This window comes from Stegodyphus dumicola, chromosome 1 (genome assembly GCF_044657685.1).
Source record: "Stegodyphus dumicola isolate Sdum_Otavi_A_Nest chromosome 1, ASM4465768v1".
NCBI lineage: Eukaryota > Metazoa > Arthropoda > Arachnida > Araneae > Eresidae > Stegodyphus > Stegodyphus dumicola.
The window spans coordinates 55,314,213-55,339,149 of NC_140768.1; the positions used below are offsets into that span (position 1 = coordinate 55,314,213).

The window sequence follows — 24,937 nt, forward strand, 5'->3', positions numbered from 1 at the left end:
CGTATAATAGTTTCCTGATTTAATCGCTACACAGCTTCATCATCTTTTCCTTTCCAACCCCTTAAAAAAATTATATTTGAAATTTCTGTATACAATTCTTTTTCCAGGATGGGGGATTTATATTTTGCGAGATTTAGCAGTTGTTATTAATTTAACGAAATATAAACTATGCAGTACAGGTTTAACATTTTTTAGCCCAACGAGACAATTTGCCCAGAAGAGTTATTAATTTCGTTTTGGCATTTTGCGTTGCTTCACTATAAACGTCGTTTCATTTTTCAAGTTGTTGCCACCAAATATTAGAGCCCTGCATTATATTTAAAGAAATTAAATAACGAAGAATCTGCATGAATGTACGCATTTTTCTCGCATTGTGAAAAAACAACGGTACCTAGATACATCAAATTTTGAATAACGTAGTCCTGCACTCGAATATGGGCATCTGGAAGCCCAAATTTGGAATTTGGATTTTTTTAAATTATCTATTTCATATTTTGTAAACTTTAACGAATTTTTTACTAACAAACTGAATGATTTCAAAGCGATCATTGGCAACACTGTACGGGGGGAAAAAAATATCACCAGCGCGCGAGATTGTGTATCGGAAATACTGAAGATATGCTATTTAAAATTATTTTGTGATATTGCTGTTGAATTGAATTGAATTGTATGGCTTAAGTGCGAAGAAGATGATATTTAATAATTAAGGGCAACAGGCAAGATGTTTAAAAAAAAAAAAGCCTCTTTGGGCGTAATATAAAATCTAAAAGCTTTCAGATTAAAAAAAATAATAATAATAATGTTTTGCTTATTGTAGTTTTGCCTTTTAAATCTTCTTAAAGCTTCGGATATGAGAAAGTAAAAAGTAGAATTAAAGTGGGAAAGAATGTTTCTAATAACTTACTAGTGAGAGCAATCATTTGTCAAAAATTCATAGTTTCGATTGTTTGTCCAAGCTGAATTTCATAGCATTTTACAAATTAAAATTAGTAAATTGTTTTCTTTGTTGAAAGAGATATTAGTGATTATTTGAAATTGATAAATTATGCAAATTTGGAGTTAGCTGCAAAATATTTTCAATATTACACAAATACATATTTCACAATTTTTACATATTTTACACATTTTCTCAAATATGTAAAAAAATTTAATTTGAACAAAAGAATTTTCAGATGCAGGGTAAATTAATATTATTTCTGTAAATGAATTAGAATATTGTCTTAACTAGTTTTTAATTCGTTTCTTGTTAAAATATAAGGGGAATCTGAAATGTGGTAGGCTTTTATATTTATCACAATGCCGAAACAAATCAATATGTGCTACACACTTTCTAAATACAATCCTTACAATATGCTTACGTAATAAAAATTCTAGAAACCGGAAAAATTTTAATTAATTTTAGAATTTAATTATACCAATGAAGATAACTGAAGTATTATTTTCTGATAATTGCATTTAACCCTGAAAAATTTCTATAATATTCGCATAAAGTCCTTTGAGATAAGAGGTAAGAGACAGTAAGAGCTTTTAATGAATTTTGTGTTGTACCGTAAGATATCAGTGAAAACACCTTCCTTGCATAATTGTTAATGCATATATCGTGTGTATTGTAATACTGGCTTAATTTTCTTATTTATATTTCTCATTTTATACATATTTATGTCTTGTAGTATTGGTTGTAATATTTCCTTATTTATATTTCTCATTTTTATACATATTTATGCATTTAATATTGGAGTGGCAACGCCACATTTGGTATCGTTTGTGTTTATGGTTTACCCTCATTTCATTGTTTTCGCTTCAGCTATGCACGTTTACCCTACGTTCTCAGCCCGGTGCAGGGTGTACCCCATCAAATTCTTACCGTCCACCAGGAAGTATGCCTACCACATTTCGGGAAACACTGTATTAGAACATTAACGAAAGTTCAGTGTGGTTCAAACTGATAACCATTACATTCACTACATGTTTTCACTTCGAAGGAAATTATCTACCAACTGTTATTGAGAAAGCTCTTTATCCTCCATATATATGAAATGTGCATTCAATTGTACCCTGAAAAATCCAAATATAAGTTTCCAGTATCTGTGGGCTTATTCGTAAGAGAATCTCTGTGGATTTTATAGAGTTTTATGTGCCCGTTTATTTTCATGCCATTTATATTATCAAAATATCTCTTCCAAAATTTTCTTTTTACGTGTTGTTAAGAGATGGATGGAAATACGTTACCCGATCTCTCTGTATAACAATGTGACATGTTAATAAATTTTGGCGCATTAGAAAAAATCGCATTTTCACAGCAATTTACTCTACTAAGCTGCCACTTCATTTTATAATTCAAGTTCGGTTTGGCATAGCCTTAAGTCGAAAACTATCTCAATAGCGCATAGTCCAGTTTCGGTGCTGCTGGTTCTTTTGTAAATACGTTCTCATGTGATCAGCTACAAGTGGGTTGCAAACTGCTGGAAGCTTGACTTAATGATAAGTATTTTTGTGTCCAAGTAAATAGTTCGCCTGGAAATACTTGCTTTTGTGGCGGTTATTAGTTTTCGTCTGCAACTATCGCTAGATCACAGGACAATCTCATGAAAATCTTTAAAAAATAAATGACATTTACGGAAGACTTTTCAAGCTTCTTCGAACTGAAAGTTGAATTTGCAACACATTTATAGTTCTAGGAGATTTATTTTTTATTTTTTTAAATGCTGGCCATTATTGAGCATGTAGTTTAAAAATACTTCATTAAACGTTTACTGATTTCGAGCATTTATATTAGATCTCTCCTGCGTGTACTTTTCTTCCATATACTATAGATCAGAGACTTCTTAAGAATAGAAGTTTAAGAATATGATCGACTCGACTCAATAAGCTGAAATTTTATTAATAGTAATGAATGTGTTGACGATGTTTTAACATCATAATATTCCTTCTTGCTTCTTATACTCTCTATCTTTTTTAATACCCTTTATGATGACAGTGTTTGCGATTTTTTCGTACGTTAACGTGAATTGCCATTTTCAAAGAAATCAAAAAAATTCAATCAGGTTTTAGTATTTTATTATCAGTACAAGGTTGCGAAGTTAATCATAAATATCGCATTTGTTCTTTTAGTCACTCCTTACATACTGTGCAATTTTTTGCTCCTTTTAGTTCTTTAAACTTACTTTTGAGAAATTTTGAATTATTTTACCTACAAAATATTTTATGGTTATGAAAATTGCTAGGTGCGTTATCGTACAACGGTAATAGATAGACACATCAACGACATGGAAAGCCTGACAAGTCACAAAAACACCAACTTTCCTACCTTATTTACTGAAATTTTGTAATTTAAGAAACTAAACTCGGTAAATGAATGAGTTAGCTGGAAATCTCTGTCAAACAGCAATATAATGTTAAAAAATAATAAAAGATGTTTAGAATCAGGGTATATAGAAACAAAAGCAACAATTAAGTAAATATAATGTTTATTTACGTAACTTTTATTTAATTATTAATGAATTATTACATCAATTATTTTAAGAATATTTTTAGTCTCTAAATTCAGAATGATTGTTTTTACTTTCTAAGGTATTTTCTGCTTTCTTTTTCGCATGCCTTCATTGTGTAATTGGAAGCATACTCGACCCGTATTCGAGAAGTCTAGGGTTCGAGCCCGGCGAGGGCATTGCACATTTTTCAAGTCTCATGCTTCAAAATAACCTAACGATTCTATAACTTTTTTTAAACAAATAAAATATACTAACTTGAAATTATAATTGAATAATTCTTAATTCTGAAATTTAATATTTCTAGGTTCTTCTTAAGAATACAGTAAAAGAACGAATGTAAAACCATTGAAAATTGACAGTTTCATATCGCATAAGATTCCCGGAGAAATGTCTAGCTGCATTAGGTCTTTTGTGACTCTACATGCAACGTTAAATATGAGCCAGTTTCCCACACAAAATTGTCATGAACTGCATCGGCAGGAAATTGTCGTGTGTATTGCCTAATTGACTTCTCGTGTGCAATTCAGCAGCATGTAAAGTTCATAGCCTATATTTTATAGATATTAGTCATGCAGTGATCGTGTTTATTTCCTTCCGCTGTTCCCTGAAATTTTTTGTTAGCTGAAGGTCCTAAGTGTTAAAGCTTTTAAATGTTCATTATGAACTAAATGTATTGAATGATGAAAACACGAATGCAAATTTATTAATTGCCATATCTTAAATGAAATATGGACGTACAAAATATATATAATATTAATATGTAATTTTGCATATATATATATATATATGCAAAATTTTCTTATATGATATACCTAATTAAATATCTTGCATGTTTATCACTTGTGGTTAAAAATAAAGATTTCAATAATATTTTTTATGTTTTTCTTTAAATATCGTAGATGTGTCTTTCTTTTATAAATTTTTCATTTACCGTTTCCTGATCTTTTTCGCTCATTTTCACGTTTACCTTTTTTTTTTTTTCGGGGGGGGGGTCTCGTTAGAAGCGGTATGAGATGAATACACTTTTGTAAAATGTTACGATTCTTTACTTTTCTTCTTAATTATTTCAGTGGCTGTAATTAAAGTTAATTTAACCTTTTATTTTTTTAATGGCTGAGCAGTTGTTTTAACCGTTTGGTTCTCTAACTACTAATGCTGCTTTTATAACGCTGTTTTTATCATTATATGCACTTTCCTCCGAATAGTATTTTGCTATCTCATCAGTAAATCTTTCAATAAATATTTCTTTCACTCAACATTTTTCGCTACATTTCTGGACTATTCGCAATGAAGTAGAACCAAAGTCCAAAGTTTGATGACTTTTATCAATATTATATTAAATAGGTTTCGATAATTGAAATGTCAATTAACAATTATTCATCAAGAAACCAAATCGCTAGAGAGAGAGAGAGAGAGAGAGTCAGCCGTCCTTCATCCAAAGAATACATAACTGGCTATCTAGTTGTTATTCTACATACAGCCGCGTATTGAAAAAGTTGATATTTACCTTGCTTAACAGGTGTGTTTTTCGTGTTTTCTGGCCTAGATATTTCATTGTTTGAGTATTAATGCGTAAGTCATCCTCATTTAGGTTGCATTTTAAACAGATTATTTACTGCGAGCAATAGCATTGCCACACCCTGAATGCTTTCCTTGGACTTCATTGTATCCTTAATTGCGTTCTCTTTATTTAAAGTGTCAAGATTTTAGCAAGTCGTTAATATTTGCAAACTTCGCAGATTTCAAATTATCTTGTTTGATTGCTTTTACAGTAACAATTCATTGTATCCTTGCGAGAAATTTGAGTATACTCTGGTGCTTCCGATACAGCATTGGCATTATGTAATTAACATTCTGGAATATTATAGTGTTTGAAAATGAGTTTTGTTGCTTAAATGTAATAAAAATAAACACTTCAAGTATTAAAGATTGTAGTACAAGTTGCTGTATATGTCACTGCTTACGTTGAGCAAAAACTGAACTTTTGACATTTTATAAATGTGCTTAAGTACCACGGATCTTAATTTCTGCCTCCTCCTGTAATGTTGAAGTAAAATCATTGAACGCTAATAGTTTCCTACTGAATTATAATCTTTGTAAACCTGAAGTGTTAGAATTTTCATGCTTTACTATCGTAACTGTTTATCCTGAATTCCGCTGCTTAGTGTCTTGGACAGGTCTAATAAATAATTATGGGTCAATCTAATTTACAACTGCCAGTGTCATAAGCCTTGAAAGCCAGTGTTAACAATGTTACTTTGCTTAACTTCATCCCAGTTTTGAATGGAAACATCCCAAGGAATGGAGTCCAAGAGTCTTCCTTTCTGTTTTCAACATGTTAAGGAGACATCCGTACCGGCGGATTTCAAGTGCCGCTTTTCACAGAGACATGTATTCCTAATAATTTTATCCATACTCGTCCATAGGTATAAAAAATTACGTTCATTAACCACAGTGAATGTAATTTTTATTAATTACCATAATGAATGTATTAACCATAGTACTATCATAATACTGGACAAAGAGTTTTCATGTTTCCTAATATGGAGTGGATCCCATACTTTTCATATTCGGAAATATAAAAACCGAACATTTTGGTATGAATTCAATCTTTCTGGAGTTTCTCTGAAAAGTGTTCTCAGTAGACATCTGTCATCTGATTTAAGCAGTTCAAGTATCCAGTCATAGATATATTTTTTATTAAATATATAATTAGTTTACAAACTTATTAATTATCTAAATTATTGCATTTCCATATTTTATTATTATTGCATGCAAAAGTTAATAAAATTAATACATATGCTTGATATAAAAACTTCAAATTATTCTGAATTTATGTATTATCTCTGTAGATGGAATGCACTATTACATCCTACAGTCCCGGACCCCCTCCACCTTCTCGCCTTAAATATATGAAAGCGGATACGACAAAGACGGTTCTTCATGTAAATTTCGAACCAGGCAAAGGAGAGGTTCAGGAGAGGAAAAAGAAATACCTGACTGCAAAATACGGACAACATCAAATGAACCTCATCAGGAAGAGATTACGCGTAGAGATGTGGATGTTTGACCAGCTCCAAGCCCTCTACGGACACAGGGTGAGTTACTATTTTAGCTTTCGATATATCACAGATAACTATGCTTAAGCCTTCTGAACAATGAAAAGCACGATTTATCTTATGTTACGCGAAGGGCATTCAGCCAGAAACCCATTGTGTGAGTTATATATTCGTAGATGGACGCAACTAACGACCTAGAATTACGAGGATTGGGTGTTTCTCGGCTAACACCGTATTACTGAGATCTATATAAGTATATATGATAAGCCTATAATCATTCGTTAACGGTTGTCAAAGCTACTTGACTATCATTATCAACAATGACAATCTATAAGTGATAGCTGAGACACAGAAGGGGAGTAGCCAAAACATATTTGGGAATTAGTGTAATATTTTATGATTTTGCAAAGGATATAGTGTATGTACGGAGATTTCTTTTTATATTCCAACATCGGAGCTACAGAGCAAAAATTTTCAGTCGAAACTGAGAATCTAATCCACTGTGTGTTTTAGAATGTTGTCTTTCATAGGAGCACTGGCCGTTTTACTATTATGTCCATCCAAAGTAACATTTTGATTTATGTTAAATTTCGATTATTATGCCTTTTGTTAGACTAGGTTAGATGAAATTGTTTGCCATGACAAAGAACTCGAAGATTATCTACCTGAATGAATTTTCATTTTTTAAAAGATCAAAAGCAAAGCTTATCGCACATCCTAATAATGAATTAAACTGCTTTCATTTCATCGCCAAAAGTATTCTATGCATATTATGGTCCAAGTTCAGATGTTTACGCCGCTGATTAACTTGCAGGGTTTGCAAGTCCATGCATATTATGATCATCCCTTCTTATTAAATAGTTCGGGACATATTCTCAAGAGGAAAGAAAAATTAATACATTTATCTCTGTCGAAGCTTTACTGTAGCTAATAATAATCCTTTCATTTATTTCTCTTCGTTACTAGATTTCAATGACACACCCTTTCAAAATGAATGGTGGATATTCAAAAAAGCAAGCTATAAAAGGATTATATTTTTTGACTGAAAACATTTTCTTTTTTGCCTTTTGAGTTCTTTTTTTCATAGCAAAATGCCCCGATAAACCGCGATAGCTTTGCAATAATTAACTAAAATGATATATTAATTCTGCAGTTCTTTTCGTAATTTAACACAGACTCTAATACAAAATAGATACTGCAGTGGGAGACCTCAAATAAGAGCTCTTCTTATGACTTTTTAATGAAAAGTAAGAAACTTGTGTTGGAAATATCTTCCTTTACACATTGTTATAGAAGATGCGGATTTTGTCTTGACGTCAAATAGAAGCCATAATTTTTTAACTTTACTTTCCTTATGCAAGGTCATTTTAAAAGCTTATTTAATTGCCTAATTTTTTCCTAACAAATCGATCTGAAAGCTTTAAAGGGCAAAGAACCTCATGAAGCAAACTCATAATGTTTGTAGAAGAATTATCATCTTCTACAAATGTTATTGAATTTGCAAAGGAAACATAATTATGTATCACCATATTAAGAGATTTTTAGTGTTTAAAAGTTTTTCAAAAGACAGTAAAAACAATAATGTTTGTCAAAAGACAGTAAACAATCTTGCATTTAGACTGGATATTCCCAATTTTTGGGGGGGCATCTGCCTCTTTGAAAGAATTCTTTTTTTTTTTTTTTTTTTCAAAGAGCGCCTTATAATTTTTTACGTAATATATAATATGCAATAATCATGATACAAGTACTTGATTAAAGATAACAATGAGATTAAGAATATGAACAAAAGTTTTGGAAAAATGATTTATTAGATTTATGCTTACTTTTTTTCGCATTGCTTTATTTTTAATATTACAAATATAAAAGTGTTCAGAATAAAATCACAGATTCTAATTGCACAAAAGTTCGATTTTAATTAATGTGATGGTTTTGCGCTTGCTATATCGATGCCATTGCATTCATATTGGCATAAAATTGCTTAATTTAATTTTTAAATCACCTTGTTCGATAATATTTAACCTGTTTCTTGTTTTCCATTCTGGATTTGCTTTGTACAGTATTTTGTTAGTGTTCCCCTTTTTTTTCCCACTACACCTATTGCAAAAAAAATTTATATATTTTTGTAAATATTATTAATTTTGCATACCATTTAAAATACATTAAATAATTTTAGTGTATTTTCCTCTTACATTTATTTTATACGATTTCTTCCCTTATTCCATTGACAGCTTTATATTCGTTAACAGTTGTGTATTCAGCTATCTTTTCCCAATCGAAACCTTGATCATCATTTCATCATTAAAATTTTATTGAGCCTAGGGGTCAATACCGACCCTGTTAGAAAACCTTGGATTAGAGCATTATTTTTACCCTGTAACCAAAGCAATAAGTAAGATTCCCTTGATAACTGGACACGTAAAGAGCAAAGATCTAACTGGTAACTGACATCCCGAGTTCAAATCCCGGCGAGCGCAGAACTGATTTTTCGTGTTTCCAGTTGCAAAATAAAATGCCTAATAGCTCTATAAAGAATTTTGATACGTTTACATATTTTAATGATTTTTGGTCATTTCCAATAGCATTTCTATTCCAAATTTTTGTCAACCCTCTTATTTCGTGTTCCAAATGTACATGAAAACTAAAAAAGGCGTATTTGAGTCTAGAAAGATTTTGCAAGATCCAACCATAAATAAGTGATGAATAAAATAGCAATAATTTTTTTCGTAATTTTCTGTTAATATTTGTACCTTTCTTAGTAATACCTTACCCCAGAGGCCACGGGGCTTGCCGATCAGGTTTTCGCGGGATTATCTCCGAATTCATCTGATATATTTAGCAGTTTTATCAATGAGAGTTCTTGCCCAGGGAATATTTAAGAGTGACGGGTACTGCATTTTCAAAGACAATAAAAGACAGCACACACAAAGCACCGAACCGTTTACTCAGGGACCAGATCCGAATTCTTGGTTTCGGCTAGTGATTAACTTCTGCTAACTACCATATCATCCAGATAACATTCATATAATTACCAACTACAAAATGACACTGTCAAATTATTATCTGCAATAAAATATTTGGGAAGCAGGTTGTGTTAAATGCTAATTTGTTAGAAGAAGAATTTTTCTGTGAAAATGCATCAGTCATAAAACATATATATTGTTTGTCATGTGGCTACAGAAAATCAAAATACCTGTATTAAACTTTATATTTTGCCTGCAACAGAATGAATTTATTTTTAGAATTTATTTCTGGATATTATATCGAAATTTCACACCAATAATCTTCAATTTGTCTTTGATATTTAAAGAAAAGGTACTTAAATACGTGAGGGTGAATTATGAAAGGTACTTTTAAGAAAGACAGAGCGAGATTTGCTAACCTCTTACTACAAGATACGCATGGATCGATAAACAAACTTAACATATTATTGGTTATAATTTTCCTTCTCACGAATCGTTCGCGAAGTTGCTTGAGGAAGGGGGGATAGTTCATGTACCTTTTAAAAGACTAATTTTAATTTTCCTTCTAAACAGATTATATATGGAGAATTCTAATGTAAACAATGGATGACTGATTTTTTTGTCAAATATTCAATCAATATTTGGGGCAGAATGTAAATTTAAATTCAGCTGTTATTGGCACCAAACTTCTATTGTTGCTTGAGAATTTTGAAATTAATTATGACGGCGCTTTTTAGGAACATTAAATTTGGATAAACTGAAATTTTAATGTTTTGCTAAGAATTTAAAATAGTAGAATCCTGGAAATATTCGCGATATTATTAAACACAGTTTTTACGTTTATGTAGTTTAAAAATACACCAAGTGAAACAAATTTAGATTTATATACCACTATTTCTCAATTTAGGGCTTTGGTTTCCATGCAGCAATTATGAGCAAGACAAGGTAAACCCAGACAGGGCTATTTATAATTGACTTGTTAATATAATATCCTAACCGGTTGACTATAAAAAAAAATTTAACTTATATATTTTAATGATCTGTAAGCATTAAGCAAAAAGGAGCATCTCAAATATAGCCTAACTATTTCAATTACAGAGGAGAAAGTAAAATATTGTATTAGGTTATTTTTTTTTTCTTCTCTCGTATATTTAGGAACGAGTTTACTTGCAGTGAATTTGTTCTGAGCAGCTTATGATGCAGTAACTTTTAAGGTATTATTAATGCCTTTTCGTCTACACTACTTGATTGTAACTACATGTAAACTGCCCACATCCTTTCAACCAAAACTGCCATTTCACAGAGTCAAAAATGCGTAAAATTACAGCTTGTTACTCTTTTCTGCGGTCAAAGCCAGCATGCGTAATATTGATAAATGTATTACTTTCCTGACTTACATTACATAGCATTTTATGGCCCACAGCTCCGGGGCAAACTGCATCCTTTCACTGTCACTTTGAATAGGCCTTCCATTCAGCTTGGTGCAGAATATAGATGAGTGTGTTCCGCTGTGGTTCACTGATCAGCTCAACTGGAACCCATTTACGTGTAGACAGATGATGACGCACATGGCTGCCTAAAGATTTTTAACTCCCTAGCTATTGTATACACACTTTGAAGCAATGATGTGGACAGACAACAACGCCACATTAATCGTGCGGTAGTCGGCGAAGATGGACGTGATCTTATAGATCAGGTATCTATAAGATGCTAATTAGGTCATTCGGAAAGCAGTGATTATTGGTCAAATATTCTAAATGCGCATTGAAGCAAATGAAAGAGCATTCAGAATGGCAACTTTAACAATAAAATATAAGTATCATTCTCAAGTAAGGCTAGTTATCAACAATAGTAACCGGATTTGACAATTCTTTGGATTGATCAATAACAAAATTTTTAGATAGACATCTCAGGCGTATCTAATAGGGTAAGCCAATTTAGAAAGGCAGCTTGACCTTTCTATATATTTTCTATGTTCTATTAAGTGAATACCCCCAAGAGTTTGCCTATGACATTAGAAGTTCAAATGCTTCTCAAAGGAGTTGCTCGTGAAATTTTGGGGATTATTTTACAAAAATTGCGTATATAAACAGTTAGGTATTTAAAGTAAATAACAATGTTTGACTACGTTAAAATTTTAATAAGAAATCAGCAAAAGTCCCTCTGAACTTTTTATGGCCCACAGCTGCTTACTCTGAAGCTTTGGTTTTGCAACAAAACGCCTGAAATTTTATTTATACTTGTATATTTACTTGTATTTAAACATTTTCTTACATTTCGGTCTTTTCATTTTTAAAAACCAAATACAAATTTCAAATTCCTGTAGAACTCGCTTAACAAGCGTAATTTCTATCGAATATTACTTGTAATGCGAATCAATCGCGAAGTGAAAAAATATTTTCCATGAGCATCAATGTAAAATAGGATAATGGGTCTCATTCCGAAAAAAATTCTTAATTCTTGTAATAATACAATTTATTTCTTATAATGCATTCCTTTTACAACATAATTATCTAAAGACATTTTTGCCTACGCTTCAAGATTTGGCGAAGATGAGACACAACATTATTAGTTAAATAAATTTTATCGCGTTTAACTGCTGCCTTATTAGGATGATGCTTCTGAAGCAGGACCGGATTTTGATTTGACGAGATCCTGAGCTATTTCAGATATGGGGCCCTTTATGAGGGATATGAGTCAATTTTTTATATGGGACATGGTACAATTTTTTACGGTGGCCCCAAGAAAGTGGGGGCCCTAAGCTATAGCTTGTGCAGCTTATACGTAAATCTGGCAATGTTCTCAAGTACGGTGCAACAGTTTCCCATGCTTTCAGCATTTTCTTTATTTCACTAGAAGGTTGTTGCTTTGATGAGGATGTTATCTCTTGCTCCGCTGGCGAAATCTCTTCCACAATTTGTAGCTATTATATAGAATGCAGCTTCATAATATATAGAATGCAGCTTCATAATATATAGAATGCAGCTTCATAATATATAGAATGCAGCTTCATAAGCTCTTCGGTGGTCAGCTCCTGGCTATGCTTTTCTACTTAGCTTATCGATGTCTCTTTTATCAATCTCTAGTTCCAAAATCTTCGCCAGAGACACAATCTCGTCGATTACAGGCTCCAAAGCCACTTGTTCAAGCTTTGGCTGCGCAACGCTGCCTTGTCAAAGCTTGAACAAGCTTCGGAGCCTGTAATCGACGAGATTGTGTCTCTGACCAATGAATACACAAGGGTTTATCTTGGTGTCTCTCTTCCGAGCCTTGCTGATTACCTTGAGGCAGGCAACGATGTAATATGGACTTTCCAAAACTCTCTGAGAGTAAAAAAGTGGTGTAGGGAAGCAGGAACTAAATCTTGATGAATTTGAATTCTTCAAAGACGTCATCTTATAGGTCTTGAGGATGTGTAGGAGCTTTGCCCATAATAAGCAAGGCACGGAGTGGCAAATTCATTTCAAGTAAATAATTTTTTACAGACAGACCAAACACTTTATTGATCCAGTCTGTAAAAAGGTCACGTGTCACCCAAGCCTTGTTGTTGGAACTCCGTATGGCATTTAGCCTGTTCTTCTGTACTTGAAAGCTTGTGAAAAAAGCTGTGGATTGTCCGAATGGTAAACGAGCAGCGGTTAGTTTCAAATCGGCACTTCCATGTACACAAAACAACAGCAGGAGACGATCTTTCATTGGTTTGTAGTCTGGCAATGCCTTCTCCTCTGCTATAATATAAGTCCGTTTTGGGATCTTTTTTTCAGAAGAGGCTAGTCTCATCACAATTAAAAGCCTGCTGCGGATTCTGGAGAGATTTCTCTATTTTTAGAACAGAGAATTTAAAAAGATAGCTTCTATATCTTTTAAATCGTTGTTCTAAAATCTGGTTTGGCCTAGATAGGCCTCGTATGACGTCATGTAATGTCTATCTATCACATAGGCAGTTCTCGACAGATAGTCTGTGGCTGTCTGTTGCCGCAGAAATGAACCTTAATCAATTTTTCATAGGAGTATCTTCAATATGTGCTTTTCAGTTTGCCTTTTCTGCCGCCAATAAAACAAAATAACAACAAAAAAATCCTTGACTCAGCCCTACTTGAAATATACTAGTCATGTTTCCGTAGCGACCGCCACCATCTGGTACTAGACATAAAGGCGAGATAATTCTCTTGGTAGACAGTAACATCGCGTTTTTTTTAAAGGACGTGCACGTAAACCAGCGAAGATTCTACTTATCTTTAACATGATCCATTTGTGAGTTTAGTTATTACTTTTTTGTAAAATTTCTTGCTTAACTTATAAGGTATTTCTCCCACTTTCCTAGCGTGCCTTCGTGGTGTAGTGCTTCTGCACGCTGGGCCGGTATTCCAGAGGTCCGTGGTTCGATTCCCGGCGAAGGCGTTTGCTCATTTTTCATCTTGCCTGCTTCCAAAAATATCCCAGTGTCTCTACTAACTTAATATTTGTGTTAAATTTAACTTAATATTTATGTTATTTGTATAAGTTACTAAAAACTGGTAAGATAATTGAAAAACCAAACAGTGAAGAAAAGAATGACGAGAAAAATGCTTCCATTTCGTCTGGTTTAACTTCCTACTACGACCAAATACGTTTAGAGTCTTTTGCCTCTACAGAATCAAAACATAAAGAAGTAAAAGTAAAGGCGAAGAGCTAGATGATTTCTGTGCCTGGCAGTACTGTTAAATGAGTCACTGAAACCGAATAAACTGCAGAGGAATCTGCACAGCAAACACTCAGAAATTAAAGATAAAACCATTGAAGTTTTTCAGAAAAAAATAGGGCATTTGAAACGCAAGCAAAACGTTATGTTTACTTTTATTGGATATTAACAAAAAAGCATCGGAAGCGTTTTACCGAGTAAGCCATCGTATAACTAAAACTTCAAAGTCGCACACAATTGCTGAAGGGTTAATTGTTCCAGCAGCCCAGGATTATAGTCAGCCTTATATTGGGCGAAACGAAAAAGCAACAGATATATTAAATACCACTCTCTGATTTAACAGTTGGTCACAGAATATACGAAATAACAGATAATGGGGAAAGTGAAATTCGAATTCAGAAAAGTAAATTTTTCAGTCCTCAGATGGATGAATCCACCGATTTCCAAAACGCTGCGCAACTAATTTGTCTTGGAAAATGTAAATACAAAAATGAAGTCGTTAAAAACGTCTTCTTCTTCTTCATCTTCTTCTTCCTTTCTTTATTTTTTTGCAAGGAACTACAAAGGATTACGAGTGTAAAAATCTTTAAATTGGTAAATTCTTACAACACGGAAAACGATATTTCTTAGGAAAATTGAGTGGGAGTGTGCAGTGATGAACTCGGGCCATGGTAAGAAAGCGCCGCGGACTTTTATCCAATATCAAAGAAGACTCTCCCAATATAACATGACATCACTGTATGATTAATTGAGAAGCACTTATACCGAAAACATGCCATTGAACTTAAAGTCTGTCTATAGTTAAAATAATAAATTTTATAAAGTCTCATCCATTGAAGGATTCTTTCGTAAATATGCGGAGAAATGGACAGTGAGCATCAGCAGCTTTTTTTTATATACAGAGAAGCGTTGGCTTTTGAGAGGTAGGGTTCTTCTAGCAAGATTATTTGAACTTTAAGATGCAGCGTTTGTGATTTTAAATCACAGTTGTAACAGTAAACATGTTTTACACTTTTTAATTGATGAAGAAAGGCTATGTAGGCTAGCTTGCTTAGATGATATTTTTCAAAAACTGAACGAATTGAATCTTTAAAGGAGAATATTAAATATATTTACAAAAAGTGATGAAATCAAAGCTTTTACAAAGAAAATTTATGTGTGATGCTCATACAACGAAATTAATTTTGCAGCATTGTTTGTTACATAAAACAAACTAAAAGTTGATGAATCGATTTTTAAAGATATAACAAGTTCTTTGACAGATCTTAAGTAATCTAACCTTAATACTTAATTTTCGGAAGATGTTTCTGATTCTGAATGGATCTGAAATCTACAGTTGTGTTATCCCAAAATTTATAATTTCATTTAAGGCAAAAATTTACTAAGTTGTCATCCGAGGAAAAATTACAGATTCTTTTCAAAGAGCTCGAATAGAGCAATTTTTGGCCTTAAACTCGAAATGAATATGTGTGTGCGATTATGGCAAAGCCTCGAGGGCTATCTGCCTAAGGGTAGGGATGCCTTTGTGGAGGAATTTCTATGGGAAACTGGCTCGTATACACGTTACACATGGGGAAAACCACGAAAACGCCCATGCAGCCAGCCCGTTCGCGGGATTCGAACCTCGAAACGAACTACCAGTGTTCAGCGACTTTACCGCTCGGCCGCAGGTGGGCCCCCGAAATGAATATGCAGAACTGTCCTCTAAACATATTATTACCATTTGCGTCAACTTGTATGTGCGACATGGGATTTTCGCAATTTCTCAATCTAATAACGAAACAAATTAGCTGTATGGCCACCTTTAAGACTTAAACTGAGCAAAATATAGTACTTGTGTACAAAACACTACTTGTGTACACTACTTGTGTATAAATAACACTACTTGTGTACAAAAAACAGGCTTATGAGTCTCATTAAATGTTTTCCTTTTGTATTTTTTTAAAACTGATTTTTTTTCCAATACGCCATTTTAATTTTAATTTATAAATGATTAGTGCTGGCAGATTTTTCAACTAAATATTTGTTAACTACAGATTTGATTTTCAGTTTTTTTGTACTCACTTTGACACTATTTTTTTTGTACGAAATAAAAAATAAATTAATATCTTCCTCATTTTTAATGTTACATAGTGCTAGTTTTTGAGATTATTACTATGCTAGAAGGTTATTACTACTAGCTGAGTTATCGTATTATTTTAATATTTTAGGTTATTAATTAACTTTAGTGTTAACATGTTAGTTCGATGCCCCAAGTAGGGTCTCACTAATAAAATGTTTTAATACTATTACTCCAGAGGAAATTATTCTCTCAAATAATTATATCTCCGAAAACAAAAGGGAATCCTTTGTTTTTGAAATTTTATGCATAACTCGGTATTAGAAGCAATATTTTACCACAATTCAACTTGTAAACAGGGTATTATTTCTTTATAAATATGAACGTAGAATTTTTATGTGTTCTGTAACAAAAGCTTAGAGTGAATTTAATAATTACTCTTTATTAACCTTTAATTCTGAACATCAGCGTAACACAATTTGAAAATCTTATTTCATGTTAAATGGAAACAACATGAAAATTAACTATTGCCCAGGCTACATGGAATTTAAATTTAATATTGTATAAAGTTTTAAATCTGCTCATACTATGTAGTGGACAAAAAACGAAAACCTTAAACTGAAATTTGGAATTAGTTCTTCGTCATTATGTTTCTAGAATTAATTAAAAATATTATTTAAAATTTCGATACAATTAAACATACATTTTACTGATTCTGGAACAAGAATTATAAAATGTTATGCATATATGCATATATCAGCATTTTTCGTAGTTTATTATAATTTAATTTTTAATTAGAGTAAAATTAAGATTGAATATTTTACTCTAATTAATTCAGTGGCAAAATAAGACATGCTTCCTTAGGTAAGTTTAAACGTTATGAAACTAAAAAATCTGCTTATAATTTACTTCACTAATGTATTTAAATATATTATGTTCAAAATTTATTTGGTTTAAAAGTCTAAATGAAACCTTTTCTTTGTTACAAAGATCTTAAGCAAATTTCAGCTCTCCTGAGGCACGTATGGAAAATTAAGGAAAAAAAAAAAAAAAAAAAGTCTGATCCAAATTAAATTAATTCAGGCGAAAAATATCGTACTATATTAATTAAGAATTATAAAATTATTTACATCCTTCAATACATATGCACAAAAAAGCAGAAAGCTTGAAGTTTTATAAAGAAATAAATTCTAGGTTCTAAAATATCGTAAACAGGAAAAAAAATTATAAGATGCAAAATTGTTGTCGGAGAGGGGAAGACTGAAAATATATATAAAAACATGCAAAACGGGGAAAATAACATGCATATATTGCAATTCTAAAAGACCTTTTTATAGTTCTAGACTAAATAACAATTACACACTGCAACAAATAGTTTAAGTGACCATCTTCAGAAAGCAGACAAGGCATTTATTGGAACCTATGACACTGGGTAATGGTTAACGTTTTCATGTTTTGAAAAATAAGTCAAATATAAGTAAAAAGGCTTAAGAGTATAATCTTCATCAATAACCAACGAAGCATATATATTGCAAGATTATAGAAAACTTCTGAAATGAATGCACGTACCAATGCATGGTTTTGATTTATGATGTTCTAGCATACAGAATGCGCTAATGTATTTTTTTTTTATATATTTTCCATCGACTGCTATTAAGTTTGAGGACATGATGATAATTTCCAGAAAATGAATAAATCCAGAATTTATTCTCGAACAAAATTTCTACATGCAGGTGAAAACTAGCAATTTATTTTAATTAATTTTGCAATTTCATCTTATATAAAAATCAAATATTCTCCAAAGCTATCGAGTTTTAGTTCAGACACCTCTTATTACAGTTTAACTGTAAATAGTATGTCGACTTACAGTAGGACTGTGCGGCGTTTAGTGATGGCAAAAAAGAACCCGCAATTGCAAATTCGCAAATGTTTTCGCTCAAAAACCTCACTACACATATTAGAGGCCAACTCTTGACCAGAAGCCTTGTTATTGAGATAACAATAGATTAATATGCATTTTGTATACTAGATACATTTTGCATTTAAGCTAAAGAAAATGATTTATTAAGAGATAAAATCATAAGGAACAGATAACTCATTCATGGTAACGTAAATCATTGATCGATATCGTAAATTTAGGTCATGTATTTAAAAGTGTTATTTCATAGGCCACAAAGTACTGCAAATGTTGCATGCACTTCTAGCACTAGAAATAAATAATGTAACGGTAATATGAAAAAAAAAATTACCTTTTCATAGGTAACTAGCAGCTACACTGCCAGCCTTCGTCTGGCTTTTAAATGTACCGGGAAAATGCCCGAAGATGTTAAATTTAAAAACTGCGCAGAATTTTACTCTGCAGAACAACTTCATTAAAAAAAAAAAAAAAAAAAAAAATTTAAAGTATTACATATAACAAAATTACAATGAAATAATAAACAATATCCCTTAATACAAATATTAATTATCCTAATAAATAAATTAACCAACTTCCCGTTGCCTTCTCTCAACAAACGTCCAGTATTCAAGAGAAACATTAAATTTAAAAACTGCACAGAATTATCGGCCCTTATTTTTCCAAGTGGCAACAGTGCTGATTTTCAACAGTCGTCAGCAGTCCAGTATACAATTGAATGAAAAACTGCTGCCAAAACCACATTTTTAAAAGAATGAAACTATTCAAAATGATGCAATAAAATCGAAAAGATAAAATTAAAAAAAAATCTGATTCGAATTTCTTCAAAATCGCTTCGAGGTGCACTGGCTGTTGTCTAGATGCACCTATATAGCAAATTTCGCAGCTATGGGTCTATTAGCCTACGCGCAGGATGAACGAAAAAACACACAGACTCTTTCTTTTATTATATGTAGAGATTATTCTGTTTATGCATTGATAAGAAAAGGAAGACAGTATGTATGTTTTAGGCATGCATCTGATACATGGTAAATTCATCTGATGTGACTGCTTCGAGATAGCCGGGCATGTATTCTAATGATTCATCATAATCGGCATTAATTTTTTATTACATAGAAGTACTATATTCATATACATCATATTGTGCAGGAAAGGTTATTTTATTAAAAAATCTACCGAACATATCAAACAATGCAACTTCTTAAAATATAATGACATTTTAATATTTTTTAGAGTAGTTCCATTATAACGAGAGTCATTTTGCACCTGGCCTATGATGTATTTAAAATTTATAATACAGGGTGTTTATAAAGTCCCGGACCCATTTTGATGTTTAATAACTCATAAAATAATGAAGATATATACAGACTTATGGCATTTATTGATGGAATAACTTATATATTTTCCTTTTCAGGTTTGAATATCTTTACTTTTGTAAATATCGTCTGCTCGTTTGGTTAATTTCAGATAATTTAATTTTCCAGTCTAAATATCTGTACTTTTCTAAATATCGTCTGCTTATTAATTGCATTTTTCTCTATTTTGTTTTTGGCAACTATTTCAATGTTATGTTTACTTTTGATGTGTTTATTCTAGTACTAGTATCTGATGTTTTATTCGATCGGATATTAAGGAGAATGCATACACCACAAGAGAAAGCACAGATTTTATGGTGGTTCATAGAAACGAAATCCATAATGCAAACACAGAGAAATTGCAGAAGAATTTACCAAAAAGATCCTCCATCCAAAAGCAGCATTTTGCGGTGGAAAAAGAATTTTCTAGAAACTGGAAGCATCGCAGACAAGAAACGTTCCGGACGTCTCTGCACAAGTGATTTTGACGTTGAACGTGTCAGAGAGACATTTTTACACAATCCTAGAAGATCTGTGAGATCAGCGGCAAGAGAATTGGATATGCCAATTTCGACGGTGTACAAGGTTATTAAGAAAAAATTAAGAATGCATACAAAGTTCAAATTGTTCAAGTTTTGGAACCGGACGATAGGCCTAGGAGGATGGCCTTTGCAACAGACATGCTAAGGAGGATAGAAGATGATGCTGAATTTCTGAAGCGCATAATGGTCTCCGACGAAGCATCCTTTCATCTTTCTGGCATTGTTAATTGCCATAATGTGCGCATATGGGGATCTGAAAACCTCCATGAATATCCATGAATACCGCGAGGCACAAAGGGATTCCCCAAAGGTTAATGTGTGGTGTGAACTAATGCACGACCGAGTTCATTGGGCCTTTCTTTTTTACAGAAAAGACGGTCTCATCAGTCGTATACTTAGACATGTTGGAAAACTTCGTATTTCCACAACTAGAAGAGCTTCAGCCACATGTCTTTTTGCAGCAAGATGGTGCACCACCTCATTGAGGTACCATCGTTCGTAGTTCTTTGAATGACCATTTTACAGGAAGATGGATTGGGCGAGGAGGTCCAATTCCTTGGCCACCCAGATCATCTGACATAACGCCGCTGGTCTTTTTCCTTTAAGGATTTGTAAAGGACAACGTTTACAGGAGGAGAGTGTCGAACATTGATGACCTAAAAGCCAGAATTACAACCGCAATAGCCTCTGTGGATGCGGACATGCTTGCCGGTACCTGGCGTGAAATTAAATATCGACTTGATATTCTCCGTGCGACGAAGGGGGCACACGTGGAAGTTCATTGACAAGGGTCATGAAACTTTTTGAGTCTATCTAACCATTTATGTTATTAATTTATGAGTTATTAAACATCAAAATGGGTCCGGGACTTTACCCTGTATTGCATTAAATAAGATCGAAAATAGGAGAGAAATAAAGATCACGTTTTCTAAAATTGGCGGGTTCTTTAGACAAAGATTACCAGTGCTATACAGAGTTTTAAGTGGATACTCAGAATACTGCTGTTATCAACAAGTTAATAAAGTAGTGGAAATGAGTTCATAAAGTAGAAAATTTCAATTTATTGATCAGCATTTATTACATTTCCTTTAAAGTATTTCTCTCCGACTGCAATGTATTTATGCTTAAAAATTCTCCTAGCTTCGAAACACATATTAGTTCGTTTCCGTAAAATCCCTTCAGCACTCGCAACGAATTTTTTTCTTTCTTTCTTTCTTTTTTTGATTGCATCAGTAGACTCTAATGACCAAACACCAGTTTTAGCCATGGAAACAAGAAAATTTCACATGCCATGATAAGGTGAATATGGGGTCATATTTTTTTAAATGCTAGTTGAAAAATTCATGAACAATAGCATTTTCTGCAGATGCATTACCATGGTGCAAAATTCATGGGTTTGTCACAATCATTTCATTTTTCATGAATTGTTTCTCAGCGCTGCTAAGCAGCCAAATAATATCATTGTTAACAGTTTGGTCAATTAATAAGAATTCGTGATGCGAAATACCGTAACGATGGAAAAGACAGTCAACATTACCTCGATTTTCGACCGATATTGACATGGTCATATGGAAAGAAATAAATCTAGATATAAGCGGACCAGCCAGTTATTACTATTTCACTTATTAAATTTTAATTTTAGCACTTAAATTTCAAACACTTTAGCACATTTAGAGTTGCCGTTTTATCTGAATTAATATGTATAACTTTACTTCAATATATTTCTAAATCTTAAGTTTAAGATTTCTATTTGATAAATAATTTGCTTCCTCTGTATAATGATTTTTTTATACATAAGAAATTAGATAAAATGCTAATCAGACCACAATGCAAAACCATTCTACATATATTTCAGTTTAGGGGCTTATTATGCAGATTTTTAACTAATGTAAATAATGTGTAATTATTTAAAAATACATACTTTACTGCTTGATGCTAAAATTCTGTAGTATAAAGCTTCCAAATGAGAAGCATTTTTGAATGAAATTTATGTTAACAAAAGTCATTTCTTGGTTTTCCTCCTTACGTATTAGAAAAATAAATAGTTTTCTATGTCTGTCCTTTCATCATATCGTGAGTTGCAGCTTTTTGAAGTAATTTTATTTCATGATTAATTTATTTATATTTGTGACAATTTTCATAATAAGCATACACGTGTCAAGTTACATGAAAACGAAGCTATGTACGTTTTTCAGTATTATGGCTGAAGACTTGCAAAACTTATGCATATAATAAGTATTTTAAAACTGACGTTAATAAATTCATTAGCTGAATTTTAAAGGAAGATTCTCCTTCTGGTATAATTAATTTCTTAAGCACAACTAAATGTATGTAAATCGTTGAAATATTTGTATCTTGTTGGAACATGCAGCATAGCTTATCTGGTATATATAGATTTTTTACAAGATTGATTTCTGCCCTCGATGAAAACCACTAAACTTAAAGTATTCATGTAAGCTTTAATAATAGAGTTAAATACATTCAGAGACATGCAAAATGAAAAACTGTTGCCTTTTGCATTTTGTGCTTTTTCGTTTTAAAACAGAATTTAAGTATTTCTCTTTCTCCTTTCATGAAGAAAACATATTTTTACTAAGCAATGTTTGCAATATTTATAAATTCTTGTAACGAATATTCAACTGCGGCAAACAATACCTATTGTTCTTATAACAGAGTAAATTTCATTGTATATAAAAGACAGGAAATTCAACTGTTCTTAAAGGAAAAATCACAGATTTCATTCAGATGAAAAAGAAAGATAATACCCAATTATCTTTTAGCAGGTGGACCTATTTTTAACTTAATCTGAATAAACATTTGATGAAATTTACATCATATGGAAAAAAATTAAGAGGACAATATGCATTGCATTCTGAAATTGTCTAATAATGGTATTAACAAAAATAAGATAATTTTAAAAGTGAACCATTGTCTAACTTGTTGAGTTATTGATATACTACATAAGGTGCCAAATGTAGTGTGTTCAAGTCATTAATATTGAACATTTCGTTTTCTGTTTTACGACAGATCCATCGTAAAACAGAAAACGAAATGTATTTTTTCTAAAATAACTTGTGATCTCTTTCTGTGTCTTCCTTTTATTTATTTATTTTTTTGGAAGAGCGCATTTCTTAATCTTTTGTACTAGCGACCCCTTTTTAATAGATAAAATCTTTTGCAGTGTCCTTCAACTGACTAAAACTTTTAATTTGATGAAAATTTCAATATGTAAACTTTTAAAAGTAAATCACATGAACATAGCAAAAGAAAATATGTACACTGTTAAAAAAAAGGGGGGCCAGTTTTATATCTTCTGTTCTACTGGGCCGATTGACGAAATTCAAATTGCATTTTCCATGTCTCGAAAGCGCGACTTAAAATGTATATTAGATTTATAGGTAGCATAGTTTTAATATAGGTATTTTGATACAAAACCGGACTTTTTCTGAAATGACATGCCAATTTTTTTCCCTATATTTTGATTCTGCGACTCAAGTTATGCCACAATATTAAATTTTGTAAAATTTAGTGCGAAATTTACAGAAAAATTAAAAAATTTATCTTGGAGCATTTTTTTCAGCTTTCGCCAATAATAATTCCTTTGGCGAACTTCTTAATTTATAGCAATCTATTTTCTTTTCCTTTTTTTCATTCTACACGAGCGGAAAAAGGATCACGTTCATTACTTTCAAGTAATTTTAATAAAATGTGTAAACCACATTTGGAATTATTATCACTTGTAACGAATATGCCAAATTTCCAAACACCCCAATATGTAAATTCACGTATATCGTACGAAATTTTGAATAAAAACTTTAATTTTTTGCAGGTGTGCCTAGAAATACATCTACTTTAAGATGATGTTAAAAACTTGATAGGTTATAAAACAAAAATTTTTTCGAAAAATTTATAAAAAATATTTAAAAATACAAATTTGAAAAATAAATCATAAAAAATGGGCGAATTATATTTAGATCAAGAATACATTTTTAATTCTGGAAGAAGGAATCAAGTAAGTTTAATTTAAAAAGAGATATTAATATAAATTGTATTGGATATAAAAATAGTATATCAAATTCAATTAACATTGAGGAGCTAAAATTTTGAGAGCTAATTTTTTTAAAAAATACTCGTGCGATTTTTACAAAACTTCGTAGTTTGGCATAATTTGAGTCCTACAATTGATATATGAAAAAAACATTGGCTAGTCATATCAGAAAAAGTCCGATTTTATGTCAAAATGCGGATATTAGAACGAAGCTATATATAAATCTAATACATATCCGAAGTCGCGCTTTCGAGACATGAAAAACGAAAGTTAAGTTTCGTCAATCGGCCCAGTAGAGCTATAGAACTGTCCCCCCCTTTTTTTTGTGCAGTGTACCTTTCAGTATAAAAGCTGCAGAAGAAGAACGTAATATGTAGAGAGGTTCAAATGGCTTCTTTTTAAAGATTTTCATCTAAATTTAAGTTTTAGTAAATATTTCTGCTCAAATTTCTTATAATTTATATTTATTCATAGCATAAAGATGTCACTTCATATTTTTTGAAGCAATTTTGACTTCAAAAACACACATATTGAACATTTAAGTTTTCCAAATGAAAACTGCAAAATGTTTTTCGTCTTTTTTATTTTTTTAAATCAATAAGAATATCTTTTTATTTATATTTATAAAAGCCCTATTTAATTTAGTTGCTTAACCGTATTTTGCAAACTAAAGCAATTATGAATGGGAAGTATGGCAGGAAAAGTGCACATGCATAGTGTCCACAAAAACTTATTCATTTAGAACGAAGCGGGATAGAGTGACAATAAATAACGTATAATTAATAAACATAACTCAGATTATTTTGCACAGCTTGAATTAGTAACAT

General features: G+C 31.9%; 1 protein-coding gene and 1 long non-coding RNA gene across 7 annotated transcripts in view; one reads left to right on the forward strand and one right to left on the reverse strand.

Annotated features, from left to right (window-relative positions):
* The window catches only part of LOC118201290 (protein phosphatase 1 regulatory subunit 14C-like), a 186,338-nt gene that overhangs the window by 141,457 nt on the left and 19,944 nt on the right, over positions 1-24,937 (forward strand). For all 6 annotated transcript variants that reach the window (XM_085814814.1, XM_085814791.1, XM_085814794.1 and 3 more), the window contains exon 2: positions 6,344-6,589. In XM_085814814.1, the coding sequence (XP_085670940.1) occupies positions 6,344-6,589 (246 nt within the window). The remainder of the gene's footprint in view (positions 1-6,343; positions 6,590-24,937) is intronic.
* Positions 1-24,937, reverse strand: part of LOC146999090 (uncharacterized) — a 41,425-nt gene that overhangs the window by 14,959 nt on the left and 1,529 nt on the right. The gene's annotated exons all lie outside the window — the stretch shown is intronic.